General features: G+C 47.1%; 1 protein-coding gene across 1 annotated transcript in view; it reads left to right on the top strand.

Annotated features, from left to right (window-relative positions):
* LOC144102360 (cytochrome P450 3A14-like) overlaps window positions 1-16,695 on the top strand; it is a 40,440-nt gene extending 23,745 nt beyond the window's left edge. The window contains exons 10-14 of the mRNA XM_077635652.1: window positions 1,081-1,189; window positions 3,199-3,287; window positions 3,814-3,954; window positions 12,991-13,156; window positions 16,130-16,695. Coding sequence (XP_077491778.1) covers window positions 1,081-1,189; window positions 3,199-3,287; window positions 3,814-3,954; window positions 12,991-13,156; window positions 16,130-16,213 — 589 coding nt within the window. The 3' untranslated portion in view covers window positions 16,214-16,695. The remainder of the gene's footprint in view (window positions 1-1,080; window positions 1,190-3,198; window positions 3,288-3,813; window positions 3,955-12,990; window positions 13,157-16,129) is intronic.
* The last annotated feature ends 472 nt before the right edge of the window (window positions 16,696-17,167 follow it).

Genomic DNA, 17,167 nt, shown 5'->3' with positions numbered 1-17,167 from the left:
GATAGCGCGAAACGAACGTAAGAACACGCAATGTGTTCGCGGTTGCCATGCGAACCAACCTGACGCAGTTGCCCTAGAAGGAGAAAGAGGGCTACCGAGGAAGGAAGGTATTTCGAGAGTATAGGAAGGGGTACCTCGGCAATCATCCCAAGTGTGCTTACCGTGTAAGGAGGAGGAAGAAAATGGCAAGAGCGGAAGTCTGTAGCGCGGTCCATCAGCGAGAGCTACAGCAAAACGCGCCGCCCAAGGAGAGGACCATTGGCAGCGGTGCGGAGGACTGGGGAGCAGACCTAGACGAAAAACGATAATGTGCGAAAAACTAAAAAGAGCGCCCTAGAGGTATGCACATGTGAGGTCCCTCTGGTATTCTGTAAGCTATCCTAAACTAAAGATACTGTAACAGCTATCGCTGAATCTCGCGTTAACCAGTGATAACCATCCGGCGAATTTTTTCTTTGATTTTCTTTAGACTTTGTAGAAAGATTTTATCACAATGAAGCCCTTTTCTTTTGTAGACGGGAAGCTGTTCTCGGGAAAATTACACTTATGATCATGATCAGTTTTTAGTATGAGCTATCTGCACGTAATTTTTGGTAGCAGAGGGGCTCTCTAAAACGTGCTAACTACAGCCCTTCTTTCTACGTTTCCTCTTCTACGGGTTGCAAAGAATAATAAAGGAGCGTTATTGATGAGTGTTAGTACGAAATGACGGAACTCCAAATAGTCGGTTTAAGTCTAGCTCTTTGTAATAACTCTGGGCTGAGGAGGGTTCCGCGTTGCAATTGGCCTTCAAATTTTAGATGTGATATAAACAACTCAAATTTATATTAACTGCCCATGCAATGTTCTCATTCTGCTTGAATGCACACGCAGGCATCGGAAAGTTTAGCGAAGGCCCAATGTTGTAATGCATACAGGAGGTCGTCCTGGATGCTAATTCTCTGGAAAGCAATTTTGATAATTGAATGCTAGATTCCACGTCTACCTAGATCTGCTGTGTACGTCATTGCACCTTGGGAAATAGAACCGAGGGCAAATTCCGCAACCAGATGTTAATTCCTCCATTAATCTTGTGTGCAGTTTGGAAGCAACACCGAACATTATGGCACTCACCCTACACCTGCTTGCTCATCACCCAGAGGTTCAAGAAAGACTTCGGGAGGAAATTATGGGCGTTCTTCAAAGAGATGTAAGGCAAAGCATGGTATATGATATTTGCAAGGACTTTTACATATTTGCATGAGGTGTCCCAGATCTGAAAACATTTATGTCATCGTAAAGCAGAAAACGCGACACTGCTGCAAGCAGATGTCCATAATGACGTGATTGCGGTTTTGTAATACGTCTTCAGATTGTGTTATTGATTTCATCTTTTTACATTCCGCTTTTAGTTCTTGTTTTCTTGGCGAATACAGGAATAAAGATTCGAAGGGGTCACAGGGCAAACTTATCATTTCCTCAATATTTATTTCCCATGAACCAGGCCAGGGTTAAACTAGAAGCCTTTCGTCTGCTCTGAGAAAAACGGTGGCGCTTCACCGTGTCTGCTTTCTTTTACTCGAATTTCCTCCTGGAATAATAATTTTTTTTTTTTCGTGGACCATCCGATTTGTGGAAAGAGAAAAAAGCACTAATGACAACTGCAGCGAAAGATCTCTGTACCGCTTGCTTGCTTGTCAGCTTTGCATTTTTTCTGAAACAAAAACACTTTGCTTTATCTACAGAGCTATCTTAAAAGCAGTGTAGATATTCTGTCCTGCCGCATAGGTAGGCTTCAGTGTGTGCTGACGAGAAATAACTCCCTTACCAAATTTTACTCTACCTTGCGAAATTAGTAAAAAACATCGCACCAAATAATTGTCTTTAAGAAAGTTTTTCAAAGCACCTTCAGATTGGGATACTCGTAAGAAACGTTGGGGGCTTTTGAGAGGGCTCACATCGAACTTCTGAGCTGCTGGTACATTCTTATAGTACATTTGCATAGCGAACGCCGGCGCGCACTCAGAACATCTGTTATGCGATGTTCACGCCGCTGCGGTGGCTCGGCGGTTATGGCGATCGGCTGCTGACCTGTAAGACGCGGGTTCGATCTCTGCCGTGGCCCGTGCACTGTGCGATGTAAGTGGACTTCAAAGCATCCCAGTTGGTGGAAATTTCAGGAGACCTTCACTAGGCCATTCCTCATAGTCAGAGTCGCTTTGAGACGTTAAAGCCCCATAAACCATAAACCATGTTCGGCAATGCACATCGATTGCGTTCATCACCTGTGCTTTTTATTCAATGTACTACCCTAGGAAGAGTATTCGTGATCAAATTGGGTGTACTCCACTCTTCGGGCCGACGCTCCGATGTTTCCTTGCCCACAATTACAGATGAGAAAAATCATACTGTTTTGGTGCCTGTGTTCTTTTAATTTTGGGTTGAAGGCGCAGAAACCCAATAGTAATTTTTATTTATGTATTTTGAATGTTGCCAGTATCTGGTTGAGATATTAGCGGGTGGGCATAACATGTTTCATACTTACCAAAGGATAACATTTCGAACGGCTGCTGCGCAAAAGACAACAATAATCAAGACAATTCAAAGCACAGAAAAACTGAAAATAAAAAGTGCGGCTTTTTGGGCTTGTTGGTGCATGGTCATACGCTGCCCATTGGTGCATAAGCTGACAGATTTGCTCAAGTAACTTAAAAAGAAAACACGTGCTGGTTCAAAAACATTAACATGGGCACATCACATCGTGTGCTTCTTGAAATAGACGACAGTGGGAACAGTTTTCTAATCACAACACTTGTTTCTAAAACGCGGCTTCTAGTTCGGAAGAAAAATTTGAAAAAGAATCAGCGCTATTAATGGATGCGTCTAACAGTCCCATTGACTTGTTACTAGCGGGAAGACAGAACCATTGAATATTTCTTACACTTTCCACTTCCAAAGGCTTGGAGCCCAGGTCTAAAGTAGTGCTAGTCAACCTCATGGGGTGGCGGACACTACGCCCATGTGTCGAATATAGCAACGCAGTACACCGAATTATCGCAGTACCTGAAAAACTGTGCACCTTAAAGGGTGTGAACTACTTATTTTTGCAGACAAAGAAACAACCGCGACACTTGAATACTGATTGTGGGTGTAATTTTTACTCCAGTATTTAAACTTTCTCTTAAACATCTGCAAACAAGCGATGTTTTTATTTTGCAGAACCAGTTCACGGACAAAAACGTATTGAAAATGCAATATATGGACTCGGTACTTAATGAATCTATGCGCTTTTATACTGGAATCGTTGGGTGAGTGACGAGACAAATCGAAAGCATATATAACTTTCCCTGCAGGGAAACATCTTCTGACACCGGTGTGCGATTATTATTATAGTTTTTTAGAAACAGACACCCTGATTCATTCAACTACCTAATGTGTTCACTTCGTCAGATCCATCTCCACTCTATAACGTCTTGCGCTTTTTAACTCCATCAGTGAATTCAAACACCCGTGTTTTGAGCGCTTATCGTTTTTTTCTAGCTAGTTAATCGCGTGTTTTTCTATTATCCGTAAACTGAACAACGCAAAATCAAGCTTTAGAGTCCGCATACCTTGAAAATGCATGAAAAAGAGTTCGAATAAATCTTTATTTTTTGCATCGGCGACATGTTGAAGAAAAACAAAATGAAAGCCTTGCCACTGGCTCAGAGCCACACCAGGGATTAATGAATAATCTGGCATACTCTTCTAGCCATGTTATTTCGTTAAAGGCAGATGAGTTGCTCAGACATGTACACACGATAATGAACACTTCACTCTAATAATCATATTCAGGTTCGTGACAAGGCGAGCCGCAAAGACCTACGAATATGAAGGAGTCAAGATTCCTAAAGGGCTAAGCGTCATGGTGCCTGTTAGTTACCTGCACCAAGACCCAGAAGTGTGGCGGGAGCCTGGAAACTTCGACCCGGAAAGGTAAAAAATGCAGGAGCTATAACACTTTAATAATACGTAGAACAAGAATGCCTGCGATGGCGAGAGATGCATGCATATTTTTTTAACTCACTGATCAGCCGTTACCATCTTAAGGCTCTCATATATATCACGTTTTCCTACTCAATAGGGCATGCAAAAATCTACACGATTCTAGGCTCACGCCGCGCTTGTAATAGCTTAATATCACAAACTACACTTAACGTACTTAGGAAACGTGAGCGCTGTAAACCGGGCGGTTGAGTTTGCGAGACGTATGAAATTTCCAGAAGTACCCAACCTAAAGCGCAGCGCTAGCAACGTTGTTTTTTTTTTGTCTTTGTGTTGTGTGCCTCCCTGAATTCAAAACCTCAAGGAAGTAAATAATTTAGAAGGAGAGGATGGGATTGTTCACTTCCTTAATAGCCACAAACTTTTAACGCGCGAAGTAACTGCTTGAAAAATTCTTTTTTTCCGAGGACAATTGCTGAATGGAGCAAACTCAATAGCGAGGCTGTTAATCATATTTCTTTACTGATGTTTGAAATGTGCCTGCAAATGCTATGAATTTGAGCGTGCTTATATGCTTGTATTTTGTTTGTTTTTTCCCACCCTGCGATGAATGATGTGTACTAAATCGCAGTATCTATACATAAAAATAAATAAAAAAATTCATAAGGGTAGTTTCTGGTCTTTGGCATACTACAAAAAGACTGGAAACAAAAAGAATATGTTAAAACGGGTACCACAAACTCAGCATGCAGGCCTCATACAAATGGTGTCATAAATTTACATGTAAGAGTGCGCCCGCAGGACCCTATCTGGCAGCGACTGCAGCATTATTGAGCGTCACCATATATTAGCCCTACTCAGACACAAATGTCAGCCGATGCATGCTGACTACAATTTCCCCTCAGTGACGTGGGGACTTTACATAGATAAAGAGAAAAAGGGAAAGGCAGGGATGTTAACCAGAAAGGGGTTCCGGCTGGCTACCCTGCACTGGGGAAGAGGAATTAGGGGACTAAAAGGAGGAAGAGAGAAGGGGAAAAAGGCATAACACACACACACGCACAACGCGGTCACAATTTGTCACTCAATCCAGTCGCTCTCAAGTAGGCAAAGAGTGCCTTGTATGCCTTGAGGGCAGTCGACTGCTGTGGCCACGCACCGAGGATCTTTTGCTCTGTTAATGGGCGAGGATTGAGGCGGTCCAGGGTACAACACAGTGTATGTCTTGCACTCGCAAATACAGGGCAATCACAGGGAAGATGAGCGATGGTCTCCTCACAACCACAGCTTTAATAATTTAAAAGGCAACTGAGCGAAACTATGTCCTGCACAGCATCCAGTTTCGTAGCCTGCCGTAATAGACCAGAGCTAAGAGCAATGGAAGAGGCGCTGTGTTATCGTCTTGCACGCAGAGTGAGATTAGTTTCTTTTATGGAACCACAAATGTGTTGAGAGCCTGGCAGTTTGCGTATCCTCGGACCACTCTATTCGAATGTATCATTATCACCAACCTGACCTCATCCACTTCAGGGCAGAGGTCTCTCTGATGTCTCTCCTAATAACCTAGAACCTTAGCCAGCTGTGGCGACCGTCTCCCCGTAAATTTGTTAATCACATTCACTCACTTCATATTCTGCCGTTCCCTACCACGCCTGCCTTCTCTTGGAATCAACTCTTTTACCATTAAGGACCAGCGGTTATCTTGCCTTCCCATTACATGCCCTGCCCAAGCCCGTTTCTTCCTCTTGATATTGACTAAGACGTCATTAACCAGCGTTTGTTTCCTTCTCCACTAGGCGCGCTTCTAGTATCTCTACATTCCACTTATCCTTGTTCTTTCCGCGGCTCGCTGAGTTGTCCTTAATTTAATTTTGACCCTTCTGGCTAGCCTCCATGTTTCTTCCTCATAGGTGAGTGCCGGTAAGATATAACTATTGTATACTTTTCTCTTGAGGGATAGTGAGAAACTGCCATTCATGACGTGAGGGAACTTGCCATATGCACTCCACCTCTTTCTTATTTTTCTGGTGATTTCATTCTCGTGATTCAAATGTATAGACGCCCTGTATGCAATTCTCTCGTGTCCCTTTAGTCATGTTATTTTTTGGCTAAGTTGTGCTCTCCTTTCAGTGTGATTCAGGTTTCGGTTTGCGTTCTTACCATTCCTTCTTCTTTAGAAATTTCGCCATGCTCTTTGGGGATCTGTTAGTATTGTCAGCGTTTCTCTTGATTTTCTTCCCTCTTGATAAGCGACTGCGATGGCGACTTCCTCAGCTTCCGTGACGGAGCTGAGGGATATCGGCACGCTGGAAGGTATTGTTCCTCTTTCCGTTCTTCCTACACGACAACGTCACTTCTTCATGCGCAAGATTTACATACGCAACATGTATTTTGTAAGTAATGGCGAAAAAATAAATATAGTTTTAAGACATACCAACGGCTCGGTGCTGCACTCTGCTTCCCTGGCTAAAACATGCATTATGATGCCAAATGTTCTCGGCATTTCTTGTCGGTCGACTTGAGCATAGTTTATGTTTGGTCACACTGTGATGTGCATGTTGATGTAGAGCAGTGCAGCGCCAAAGAGCTGGGAACAATGACAAGGGTGCACATGTGTACTTGTATTTTGAAGACATTTGTGGAAACAGCGGTCAGTTTAACCTAGATAAGCTAGAAAGTAGACCTATGGTATGTTTGCATACAACTGCTTTGACATATTTTACGAACTGTTGCTCGTGGCAAGCACTTCGTTTTTTTCAACCAGCACCGTTAGAACATAAGGCAGTGACAATAACCAGCCCATTTTGAAGCATTTCTGAAGAATTTCTGGCTCGAATCAACGTTGAAGACGCTGAAAAAATGACGAATACACTGGCCTGCACATGGAAAATAAATGTTTATCAGGTAAACTTTCCGTGATATCAGCATGACTGGTTTTCTGGGAACACAAATAAATACTGAAGGGACGACTGGACCACTAAAATCTCCGCGATCAGGCTTGGCAAATCTTGCTGCAAATACTACGATGCTACACCCACTGAAATTATTGTAAGGGCAAGAGAGAGAGAGAGAGAGAGAAAGAGAGAGAGAGAGAGGGTTTATTGACTTTAAAGGCCGAGAGGTTGGCCTGAAAAATATCTGGCCTGCTTCTCTGCTCTGGGGAACAGCGAGAGGAGAAAAAAGAGGGTCACGATGGGGGGTGATGATGATGGGAGGAGGAAAATGAAAATACATAAAAATAAAATAAATAAATAAGGCACACTTTCTAACATCACAAACGCGAGGCAAGGTTCGTGTCTGTAGTTTTCAAACTATCTGGCCAAGCACCGAGGATCAAATCCTCCGAGAGGGGCCTCGTGTCCATAGACTTCAAAACAGATGCAAGCATGAGTCTTTCACATGTATATGCTGGACACACCGCTAAAACACCTTCGACAGCCTCTAGCACGCCACATGTGGTACAGTCCGGGGAGTCCGCTTGTCCTATTAAGTGCAAGTATTTGCGCGTGAAGGCGACGTTTAAGTGTAATCTATTGATTATGCATGCAATAGGGAGGGGTATTCCGCGAGGAACAGGAAAGGTCATCGCCAGATCTAGCCGTTGTTACGTCTCGCCTACAACGCGCGGTATAGCCGGCGCGGATGCAACGGACGCCGCGGCTTCGTTCATCGCGGCCGCAACGCCTCCCGCCAAGCGCGTCCAGGCAGGTTTCAGTGCCACGTGTCGTCGTGCGTGCGTGTGTGTGTGTGTGCATGTTTTGCCCACGCTTGTCAAAGCGCGGCAGCCGGGGAGAGGAGCTCCCCAACTGGGAGGCGAGGAGGTCTGACCGGCGCCGGCCTGGGGGACGCGCCCGTCACGTCTGGACATGTCGAAGCGACGCCGTATCGGATGACTCTTCCCAAGCCGTTCCCTCTTGCCCTCGACTCCGATGGTATAAAACGCCGCTGCCCCGGACGCCGAGAGAGACTCCGATTTCTTCCTGCGAGTAACGTGGTCGCCCTGACCGGCTGCTCTTTTGAGATGCCAGAATAAACAAGTTGTTCTGTTGCCAGTCGACTCATCCTTTGCCGGGACCTTCGGATGTTTCCAGCTTTGCCCCAGGCCGCCAGGCCAACGCTACCCTTGGGGCTTGCAACCCATTTGCAACAACTGGTTGCCAGCGGTGAGATCCCGACAACGGAGGCCAGCAGCGAAGATATGCGGTCAACTGTATGCTGAGCAGCACAACGACCATCCGGGAGCAGTGCAACGAGCCCTGTGTGATGACTGGTTGCCTGCAGCGGAACGACTGCGCTGAATTCTTGGCTGCGAGGTTTGGTGAGTGCGGGACTTTCTTCTTCTGAGTTTTGCCAGGCTTTTGTTAGTGTCAGAAACAGAGCTGGTAATTGTGTTGTCGTTGCTGCCGGGTTAGATTGCGGCAAGACAATAGTAGGCAGTAGAGAAAGCAGCATTCGGAGCAGCCATGGATTTGAAGTCGTTGCGCAAACCGAAATTGCTGGAGCTTGCAAGAGAGTTGGGTCTGGATGTCTCAGACAAACTCAGAAAACCAGAACTGCTAAGGGCTATTCTTGAGTTGGAGGCTGAGGATGACGAGCTGTCGGAATGCCTTGAGACCATTGAGGAGAGGGAACAAAAAGAAAAAGAGAAAAACGAGCGCGAACGTAAAGAGCAAAAAGAGAAAGACGAGCGCGAACGTAAAGAACAAAAAGAGAAAGAGAAAGAAGAGCGCGACCGTCAACACGCTTTGGAAATGAAGCGTCTCGAGGTAGAGATGGAACGCGCTCGTAATGGAAGTCAGGCACACGGTGCAGGAGAACGGGTATCGTTCAAAATGACTGACCTGATGCGGCCGTTTAAGCTTGGAGAGGACATTGGTTTGTTCCTGGTTAACTTTGAGCGAACGTGCGAGAAGCAGGGGTTCTCTCGGGAAACGTGGCCACAGCGCTTGCTCACTTTGTTACCCGGCGAGGCGGCCGACGTAGTCGCTCGCTAAAGAGAGAGGAGGCAGAGGATTTCGACCAAGTGAAATCGAGTCTGCTAAAAAAGTACAGGCTGTCAGCGGAGGCGTTCCGTCGGAAGTTTCGGGAAAATGAAAAAGGCAGAAATGAGTCATATACAGAGTTTGCCTACAGGCTTATGTCAAACATGCAGGAGTGGCTCAAAGAAGAGAAAGCGTTTGGTGACCACGAGAAAATTCTGCAGTGTTTCGGGCTGGAACAGTTTTATAGTCGGTTACCTGAGAACGTGCGGTACTGGGTCTTGGAGAGGCCAGACGTTAGTACAGTGGCTAAAGCCGCCGAGCTAGCCGAGGAGTTTGTGACGCGTCGGGCTCGCGGAGCTAAGGACGGTCAAAAGGGTGAATTTGGCTCCAACTCTGAGAGGCCGAAGTTCACACCCATGAGAGCAAGGGGGGACACGCGTAGTGCGGATGCGAGTGAAAGCAGTCCGACCGAACGTAAGGAGACGGCGGCAGCCGAAGCCGAACGCAGAAAGCGGTTCGAGAGGAGGCAAGCGCGCGTGTGTTATACGTGCCAGAAGCCGGGTCACTTTTCGGCGCAGCGTCCAGAAACAAAAAGAGAAGTCGTGTGTTTGTCATTATGTAGCACTGACGAGAACATGAAGCTTCTCGAGCCTTACATGCGAGACTTCCTCGTGAACGGGAAAGAGTGCCGAGTGCTTCGTGATTCCGCAGCTACAATGGATGTAGTTCACCCCTCTTACGTAGAACCCGATATGTTCACGGGCGAGTGCGCATGGATCAAGCAAGCAGTGGAAGCTCATAGCGTGTGTCTGCCCGTAGCAAAAGTGCTTATTGAAGGACCTTTCGGAGCACTTGAGACGGAGGCCGTAGTGTCATCTAGGCTGCCCCCCCAGTACCCGTACCTATTTTCGAACAGGTCCGATCACCTCCTGCGCGAGAAGGGGCTTTTGTTTGGTGAGGCTAGCGTTCAGGCCTTAACCAGATCAGGAGTTCGGGAGCTCGCTGCAAAGGCGGTAGTTGCGGGGCCGACGTTGTCGAACAATGAAAAAGGGTCGGAGGCGCAGCAAGCTGATATTCCGAGCACGTCAGAACTGGATAAAATTGAGCCTGTAGCGTTGAAGGCACCAGGTACTGGAGAGGAAATGCCCGACAAGGGAAAGTTAGAAGAGCTTCCGGTCGAGCTTCCGGGACTAGGCTCAGTGACGAACAGGGAAGACACTGATCAGGTCATTAGTGACTTAATCATTAAAGCACCGCTGTCGGCTGAGCAGAAAACCGAGCTACACCAACTCTTACAAGAGTTTCAAGGTCAGTTCTCTGAGAGGCCTGGTAGGACTTCTGTCCTTACTCATGATATAGAACTTACCTCCCCAGAGCCAGTACAATCCAAGGCGTACCGGGTGTCACCCCGCCAGCGCGATATTATGGAGGCTGAGGTAAAGAAAATGCTACAGCTCGGTGTTATTGAGGCGGGTGAGAGTGATTATACCTCCCCTTTGATTTTAGTTGAGGTACCGGGCAAGGAACCTCGTCCTTGCGTCGACTACCGCAGGCTTAATTCCATCACTAAGGATCAAATTTATCCGATCCCTAACATCGAGGAGCGCCTTGAGAAAGTTAGTAGCGCTCAGTTTATTTCCACCCTAGATCTTGTCAGGGGTTATTGGCAGGTTCCACTTACAGAAGAGGCTAGTAGGTATGCGGCGTTCATTTCACCAATGGGAACATTCCGTCCTAAAGTTTTGAGTTTTGGTTTGAAGAACGCGCCATACTGCTTTTCAAGCCTCATGGACAAAGTGTTGCGGGGACAGGAAGAATTCGCTTTACCGTATTTAGACGACGTAGCGATATTCTCCGCATCCTGGTCTGAGCATATGGCACACTTGCGGGCAGTGCTAACCCGCCTGCGCGAAGCGGGCTTGACAATCAAGGCTCCCAAGTGCCAATTAGCACAGGCCGAGGTTGTCTACCTCGGTCACGTGATTGGACAGGGTCGTCGCCGCCCCTCTGAAATAAAGGTGGCCGCTGTGCGAGACTTCCCGCAACCGCGCACGAAGACCGATATTCGGTCGTTCTTAGGTGTCGCCGGCTACTATCAGAGGTACATCCCCAGGTACTCCGATATCGCGGCTCCCCTGACGGATGCTCTAAGAAAAGCAGAGCCCCAAACAGTCGTCTGGAGCGAGACAAAGGAAAGAGCTTTTAGCGCCCTAAAGAGCGCCCTAACAAGCCAGCCTGTGCTACGATCGCCAGACTATACAAAAGGGTTCGTTGTTCAGTGCGATGCTAGTGAGCGAGGCATGGGCGTTGTACTGTGCCAAAGGGACAATGGAGAAGTGGAACACCCCGTCCTGTATGCTAGTCGTAAGCTGACCTGTCGTGAGCAGGCGTACAGCGCCACCGAGAAAGAGTGTGCGTGTCTCGTGTGGGCCGTTCAGAAATTGTCATGCTACCTAGCCGGCTCGAGGTTTATCATTGAGACGGATCATTGCCCTCTCCAATGGCTGCAGACCATCTCTCCCAAAAATGGCCGCCTCCTGCGCTGGAGCCTAGCTTTGCAACAATATTCCTTTGAGGTGCGTTACAAAAAGGGGAGTCTCAACGGTAACGCCGATGGCTTAAGTCGAAGCCCCTAACGTAGGAATCCGCCTCAAAGTTGTTGGTTACTGATGTTTTCTTCCTGAGGCAGGATTTTTAACATATTGCTTTTGTTTAGTGTTTCAAAGTGATTATGTGCTTTCTAGTGCAATTTTCCAATTTGTGGACGCGTTCTGAGTGCTGCTTGACTACTGTAAGGAACTAGGCAGTAGTATAAAAGGGGAAAGAGCCTGGCAGAGCTTAGTGAGGGTTGTCTCGTGCTTGCTGACTGAGCGGTTGCGTTTCGGCGTAGTTCTAACGCTTGCTGGGAACGAGCACAAAAATGGCAACTCTCCCGAAGTGACTTTGTAGTGTCCTATGTGATCCTGAACCCGAGAACGAGGCCTTCTCTGTGCGCTGCGCTCAAGCAACGTCGAGGGACGATCGGTTTCGATTACGAGCATCATCGAGCGACATCCCTCTGGACAGCGGATGCAGTCCCCTGACCATCGGGATCTCCTTCTCCCGGCGGGGCGGTCTGTTACGTCTCGCCTACAACGCGCGGTATAGCCGGCGCGGATGCAACGGACGCCGCGGCTTCGTTCATCGCGGCCGCAACGCCTCCCGCCAAGCGCGTCCAGGCAGGTTTCAGTGCCACGTGTCGTCGTGCGTGCGTGTGTGTGTGTGTGCATGTTTTGCCCACGCTTGTCAAAGCGCGGCAGCCGGGGAGAGGAGCTCCCCAACTGGGAGGCGAGGAGGTCTGACCGGCGCCGGCCTGGGGGACGCGCCCGTCACGTCTGGACATGTCGAAGCGACGCCGTATCGGATGACTCTTCCCAAGCCGTTCCCTCTTGCCCTCGACTCCGATGGTATAAAACGCCGCTGCCCCGGACGCCGAGAGAGACTCCGATTTCTTCCTGCGAGTAACGTGGTCGCCCTGACCGGCTGCTCTTTTGAGATGCCAGAATAAACAAGTTGTTCTGTTGCCAGTCGACTCATCCTTTGCCGGGACCTTCGGATGTTTCCAGCTTTGCCCCAGGCCGCCAGGCCAACGCTACCCTTGGGGCTTGCAACCCAGATGCAACACCGTTTAAGCGGCATGTGTCGAGTGTCTGGCAGGGCCCAACAACTAGCCGTCGCACTCCTCATTGATTCCGAAAGGAGACAAGTGGTGTGCGGTCTAGAGAACAGTACAGCTGTACGCAGGCCAGTGCTGAAGGCGCTCCTTGCTTCAGCGTCGGCGGTCTCATTTCCATCGAGTCTGCAGTGTCGAAAGATCCATTGAAACACTATAGGGTGGTCTTTTCCTGAGCAAAGCCACTCCTTGCAGTATTGAGACTCTTACGCTTGTCTTTAGGAAACAATGAACCATTACGGAAGTCACGGTTCATTTTCCCTGATCGCTGTGCTCTCATAAGAAAGTGAACACAATATCCAGCTTTACATATTAGGTTGTGTGCACATGCAGGTTCAGCTCCGAGAACAGGTCTCGGATCCACCCTGTCAGCTTCCAGCCTTTCGGCAAAGGACCTAGAGAATGCCTGGGTCGCAATTTCGCGCTTCTAGAGATGAAGATAATGCTTGCAAAATTTCTGGCTAACTTCAAGGTGTCCGTTGATGAAGAGCATCACAAGGTGAGTATATCGTTCAGTGTATTATCACATGAAGGCAGACGCGCAAATGCACGCTCTATGCGAAGAACTGATGCTACGTTAATTGTGTAAGTGATATCTGAAACGTTCACGGCCTTTTATTGGCTAAATAAACATTGAATAAATGTTAAAGATAACAATCAAGAATTGCGAATCGTCATTAGATGAAGAGGAAAGCAGAGAAATATCGGATTAGTTTTCGGTTGCCTGCCATTTACTGGCAAAATGAAAAGAATCTGCTCAGAAATGGGAAGAAAAGGCAATAATGTATGAAAATGACTTAGATCGTCATGCGAGCGGTGCGAGAGCACGACACTTTCTAGATGCATCGTAAAGAAATGGACCAGTGGTAACCGCTCGGGTGATCGTTCCATCACTCCGTGTTTGCACAACAGGCCAATATAAGGGAGTTGTACTGTCCAGCAAAAGCTCTTTTCTATCACGAGCAGTGTATGTACATTACACAGCTACAGTCATAAGTATTGAACAACAGGGTTTGCTTCAGGGCCTTACTGTGCATGCGGTTCGTTTTGCGCTGCCAGTGTTTCGAATCTCTTGAACGCGGCAGGCATTCGCCTCATACCTCCAGAGGTAAGGCTTCCACAGATGCTAGAAGAGCTTCACTAGGTATCTAAGAATCACACATTTTAAACGACTTTGATTCGTCAAAAACTGCAGATACTCAGCGGCGTATTTATTCCTTTAAAACACCTATTCTCGTCTTTACAAGCAGTGTGCAGTCATTTTTATTGCTTACATCGTTTTAGATCGCATCTTCGTTTTTGTTAGCCTGCAAGTAAGAACTATGATGCCAGCGCCCAGTGAAGCCAAGCTGGTTTTTCAGAGTTCTGACTGGCAGTGTGATTGTGTAATTGGAGAAAGTAATAGCAACCGTGGTAACGTTAACTGTGTTAAAGAACGGGAGGCTCTTGAACTCTCAGCGGAAAGCCAACTAGAAGAGTTGATATATCTAATGAGCGACAGAAAGTGAGAAATGCATGGTCGGTACAGAAAGAAAAAGAATGACTCTTGGTACTAGAACACTTTGCGAAGTGTGCAATATGGAGCCTTGCAGACAACAGGCCGGGTAAAAGAGAAGTCCATGTTGCGTCCAGGGCTGCAGTTGAGGTCTAAAGAATGATTTGAGCGCCTTGCCTTTTGTGTAGCTCAGAGAGCTTTTGGTCCTTGAGTTGGCGCTGCGCCCAAGACGTTCTTTTTGCGGTCGGCGAAGGCTACTTATGCGGTGTGTTTGCAATTGACAGAAAACTGAAAATTCATTTTTGGAAATTAAATGCGCCGTGCCTGTACCTTCTCTCGGTGGGCACCTCAACCACGCCGCGATGGAAGAGAGAAAGCCTGGATTAAGAGTAAAGACAGAAGGAGGCATCACAGTGGAGGGATCCAGTATTATTTTCAGCACCCTGGGAAATATAACGAGCGCTGACACCGCACAGCACACGGGCGTCTTCTACGTTTCGCCTCTATCGGAACGTTGCAATCGTAGCCGAGTTTCAACTTTGCGAGACGAGCTATAAGGAACTTGAGCCGACCACGTGAGCAGTGAGCACACCGGGAAATCACAAGTGACCTGGCCCGATGCAAGACATTATAACTTACGCGGCGATCCCGCTATCGCGGCGCTATAAGTGGAAGCAGTCTTACTGCAGCGCACAAATAGCACGCGATCTTCCTGCGCTGTTGCGCCATTCAGAACGTGCGCTTCTCGCGGTACTGTCATGGCGTGCATCACCCGGAGAATTTCGTTGCGATGCTCCATGTGCCTTTTCCATGTGCCGGTAGGGGCGCAGCGTCAGTCAAAATTTCAAACGGATGTCGATGCCGGAAGGGGCCCATTATGATGCAGCGTTAAAATGACATTTATGCCTCTGTGGTAATGTGCGAAATAAGCAATAACCGGTAAACCGTCTTACGGTGCGTGGACAAACACGTGAAGCGCGAAGTTTCCGCGCCAATTCTACGGCACCTCAATCCGAGGCAAGGCGTGCTAAATGATTGCGCCTTCGCTCAGGCCGCTATGCAGAGCTGCCCTACTAGGGCGAGCAGCAGCGAACCCTTGCGTGGAGATAAGGGCGCTACCCATGCGGTAATCAGGCTAGAGATGGCAAGCAATGACGTTATTTTCACAGGGCCAAACTAGAGCGCTCTGTGACATCCAGCCTTACATAAATACGCTGTCAAAGTACAGCGCTCGGAGTGGCCACTCCACACTGAGCGGGCATGCTTGCACGTTCCATCCAGAGCGCAAAAAACAGTTACATAGAGCTGTAACAAAACCTCAACGCTAATTCGTACGCAGGTGCCTGCTGAGATTAGCTTATTTCTACGCGCATAGATTAGACACACCATCGCTGCGACACATTGATTGACCGGAATAGTGCGCGGCTGTAATGTTAGAAAAAGCGTCGTCTTCAGAAACTAGTTGTAGACACCCTTTAAACGAGTGCTGGCGGGGGGTCTTCAGGCGTCGGTGAGGACATTTGTTGTCAAGCATTATTTTTGTCCACGTATATCGAATTTGGCGGGCTGCAAGCCATGGGCAGCCCGAACAGCCTCCAACATTTTTTTTCTATGCGCCAGCCAATGCCACGCTATTCCAGCACATTTCCTGATGGACTCCTATTATAGGCTGACGGAAATAAGCAGGTTGGGGAAAGAGGCAGTCACCAGAACGTTCACGTCTAACCTTAGCAGACAACGGTCTCGTTTCGTTCGCCTTCCTGTCTGATACAACCTGTAATATTTGGGCTTTGCAATACGGTGGCTACTTTAAACGATCCGAACGGCGCTTACTCTTTGAGTGTCAGCTCTCCGGTGACATGTGGATTGCGATCAAAATGTATATGCTGTCTGAGGCGATGTACGTTTGTTTTCTGCTATTATTGGGCGCTGAATCTAGATTTTTGTTTGATAAAAATATTTCTCTTTTTACAACAGGAGCTTATCAAGCTCGGCTCTACGTTCATTGCTTCTGTTGTGCCAAATGGTGTCTGGATGAAGCTTGAGAAAGTGCGAGCATGACAGACATTTCCATCATCGTCAAGGTAAAAAAACCCAGAGGAGAAAAGGAAGATCTCCAACTAAAACGCAGTTTAGTCGGTTTTACATATGGTATCTACACAAGCATGCTTTTATACCTTTTCGCTCCTCGGGAGTTTTATTACAATTTGCTTTCTACTTTTCAAGATTCTAGCCTTGAAACATTGAGTCTGCCTGCTCCGCAATATACTAGAGTTGTCTTGATCTCTTGAATTATAGGTGCAGTCTTTTGATCTAGTGTATCTTTATTCATGTTCTTTATGGTGCCTTATAAGTGCACCTTAATGCAGCATCACCCTATATCCTTCCCCTGGCGCGCTGTGTTCTTGGAGTAAAGACACTGCCGAGCGGTAATGTAGCGAACGAGCTCAGCAACGAAGACCTGTTGGGTTTCGCATTTGTGGAGAAGGGTGTGCTCAACTGTTTTCCAGGAGTTATGAATGTCTTGTATAGGGATAACTGAACAAGTGTTTAGAAACTCTACTTGCAGTGTACGTTATACTGATGAAAGTCAATCTTTATCATTTGAAATCACTACAGATATATTCGCGAAGTAAAGTTCAATAAAGAATTTTTTAAAAATGGTACCCTTCTAAAACACCAATAAAAAGCACAGCAACAAGAAATGTACTGTTGTTTCAGCACTCTGATATTTTTCCTTAATAAAAGACAGCTATAAAATTCATGAAAGTTGAAGTTGATTCCTTCTCTTTTGTGCCTGCAGGGAATATTTTGCACCCTTTTTTTCCCATTGTTACTATCTGCAGTGATTCTTTCTATGTGGTGTAACGTATGAACATTGACAATTAGTTGTTTTTTTTTGCATTCGTCAATGAGGAAAAGACTACAAAAAAGGGCTCACATATTCTAATCTAACCACATTATGCCAATATTTTACGCACTATTACCAGCACATATTTGTCGAAATAAATAATC

This window comes from Amblyomma americanum, chromosome 8, assembly GCF_052857255.1.
Source record: "Amblyomma americanum isolate KBUSLIRL-KWMA chromosome 8, ASM5285725v1, whole genome shotgun sequence".
Classification (NCBI taxonomy): domain Eukaryota; kingdom Metazoa; phylum Arthropoda; class Arachnida; order Ixodida; family Ixodidae; genus Amblyomma; species Amblyomma americanum.
The sequence above is the reverse complement of the archived record's forward strand: the minus strand, read 5'-3'. Positions and strand labels throughout refer to the sequence as shown.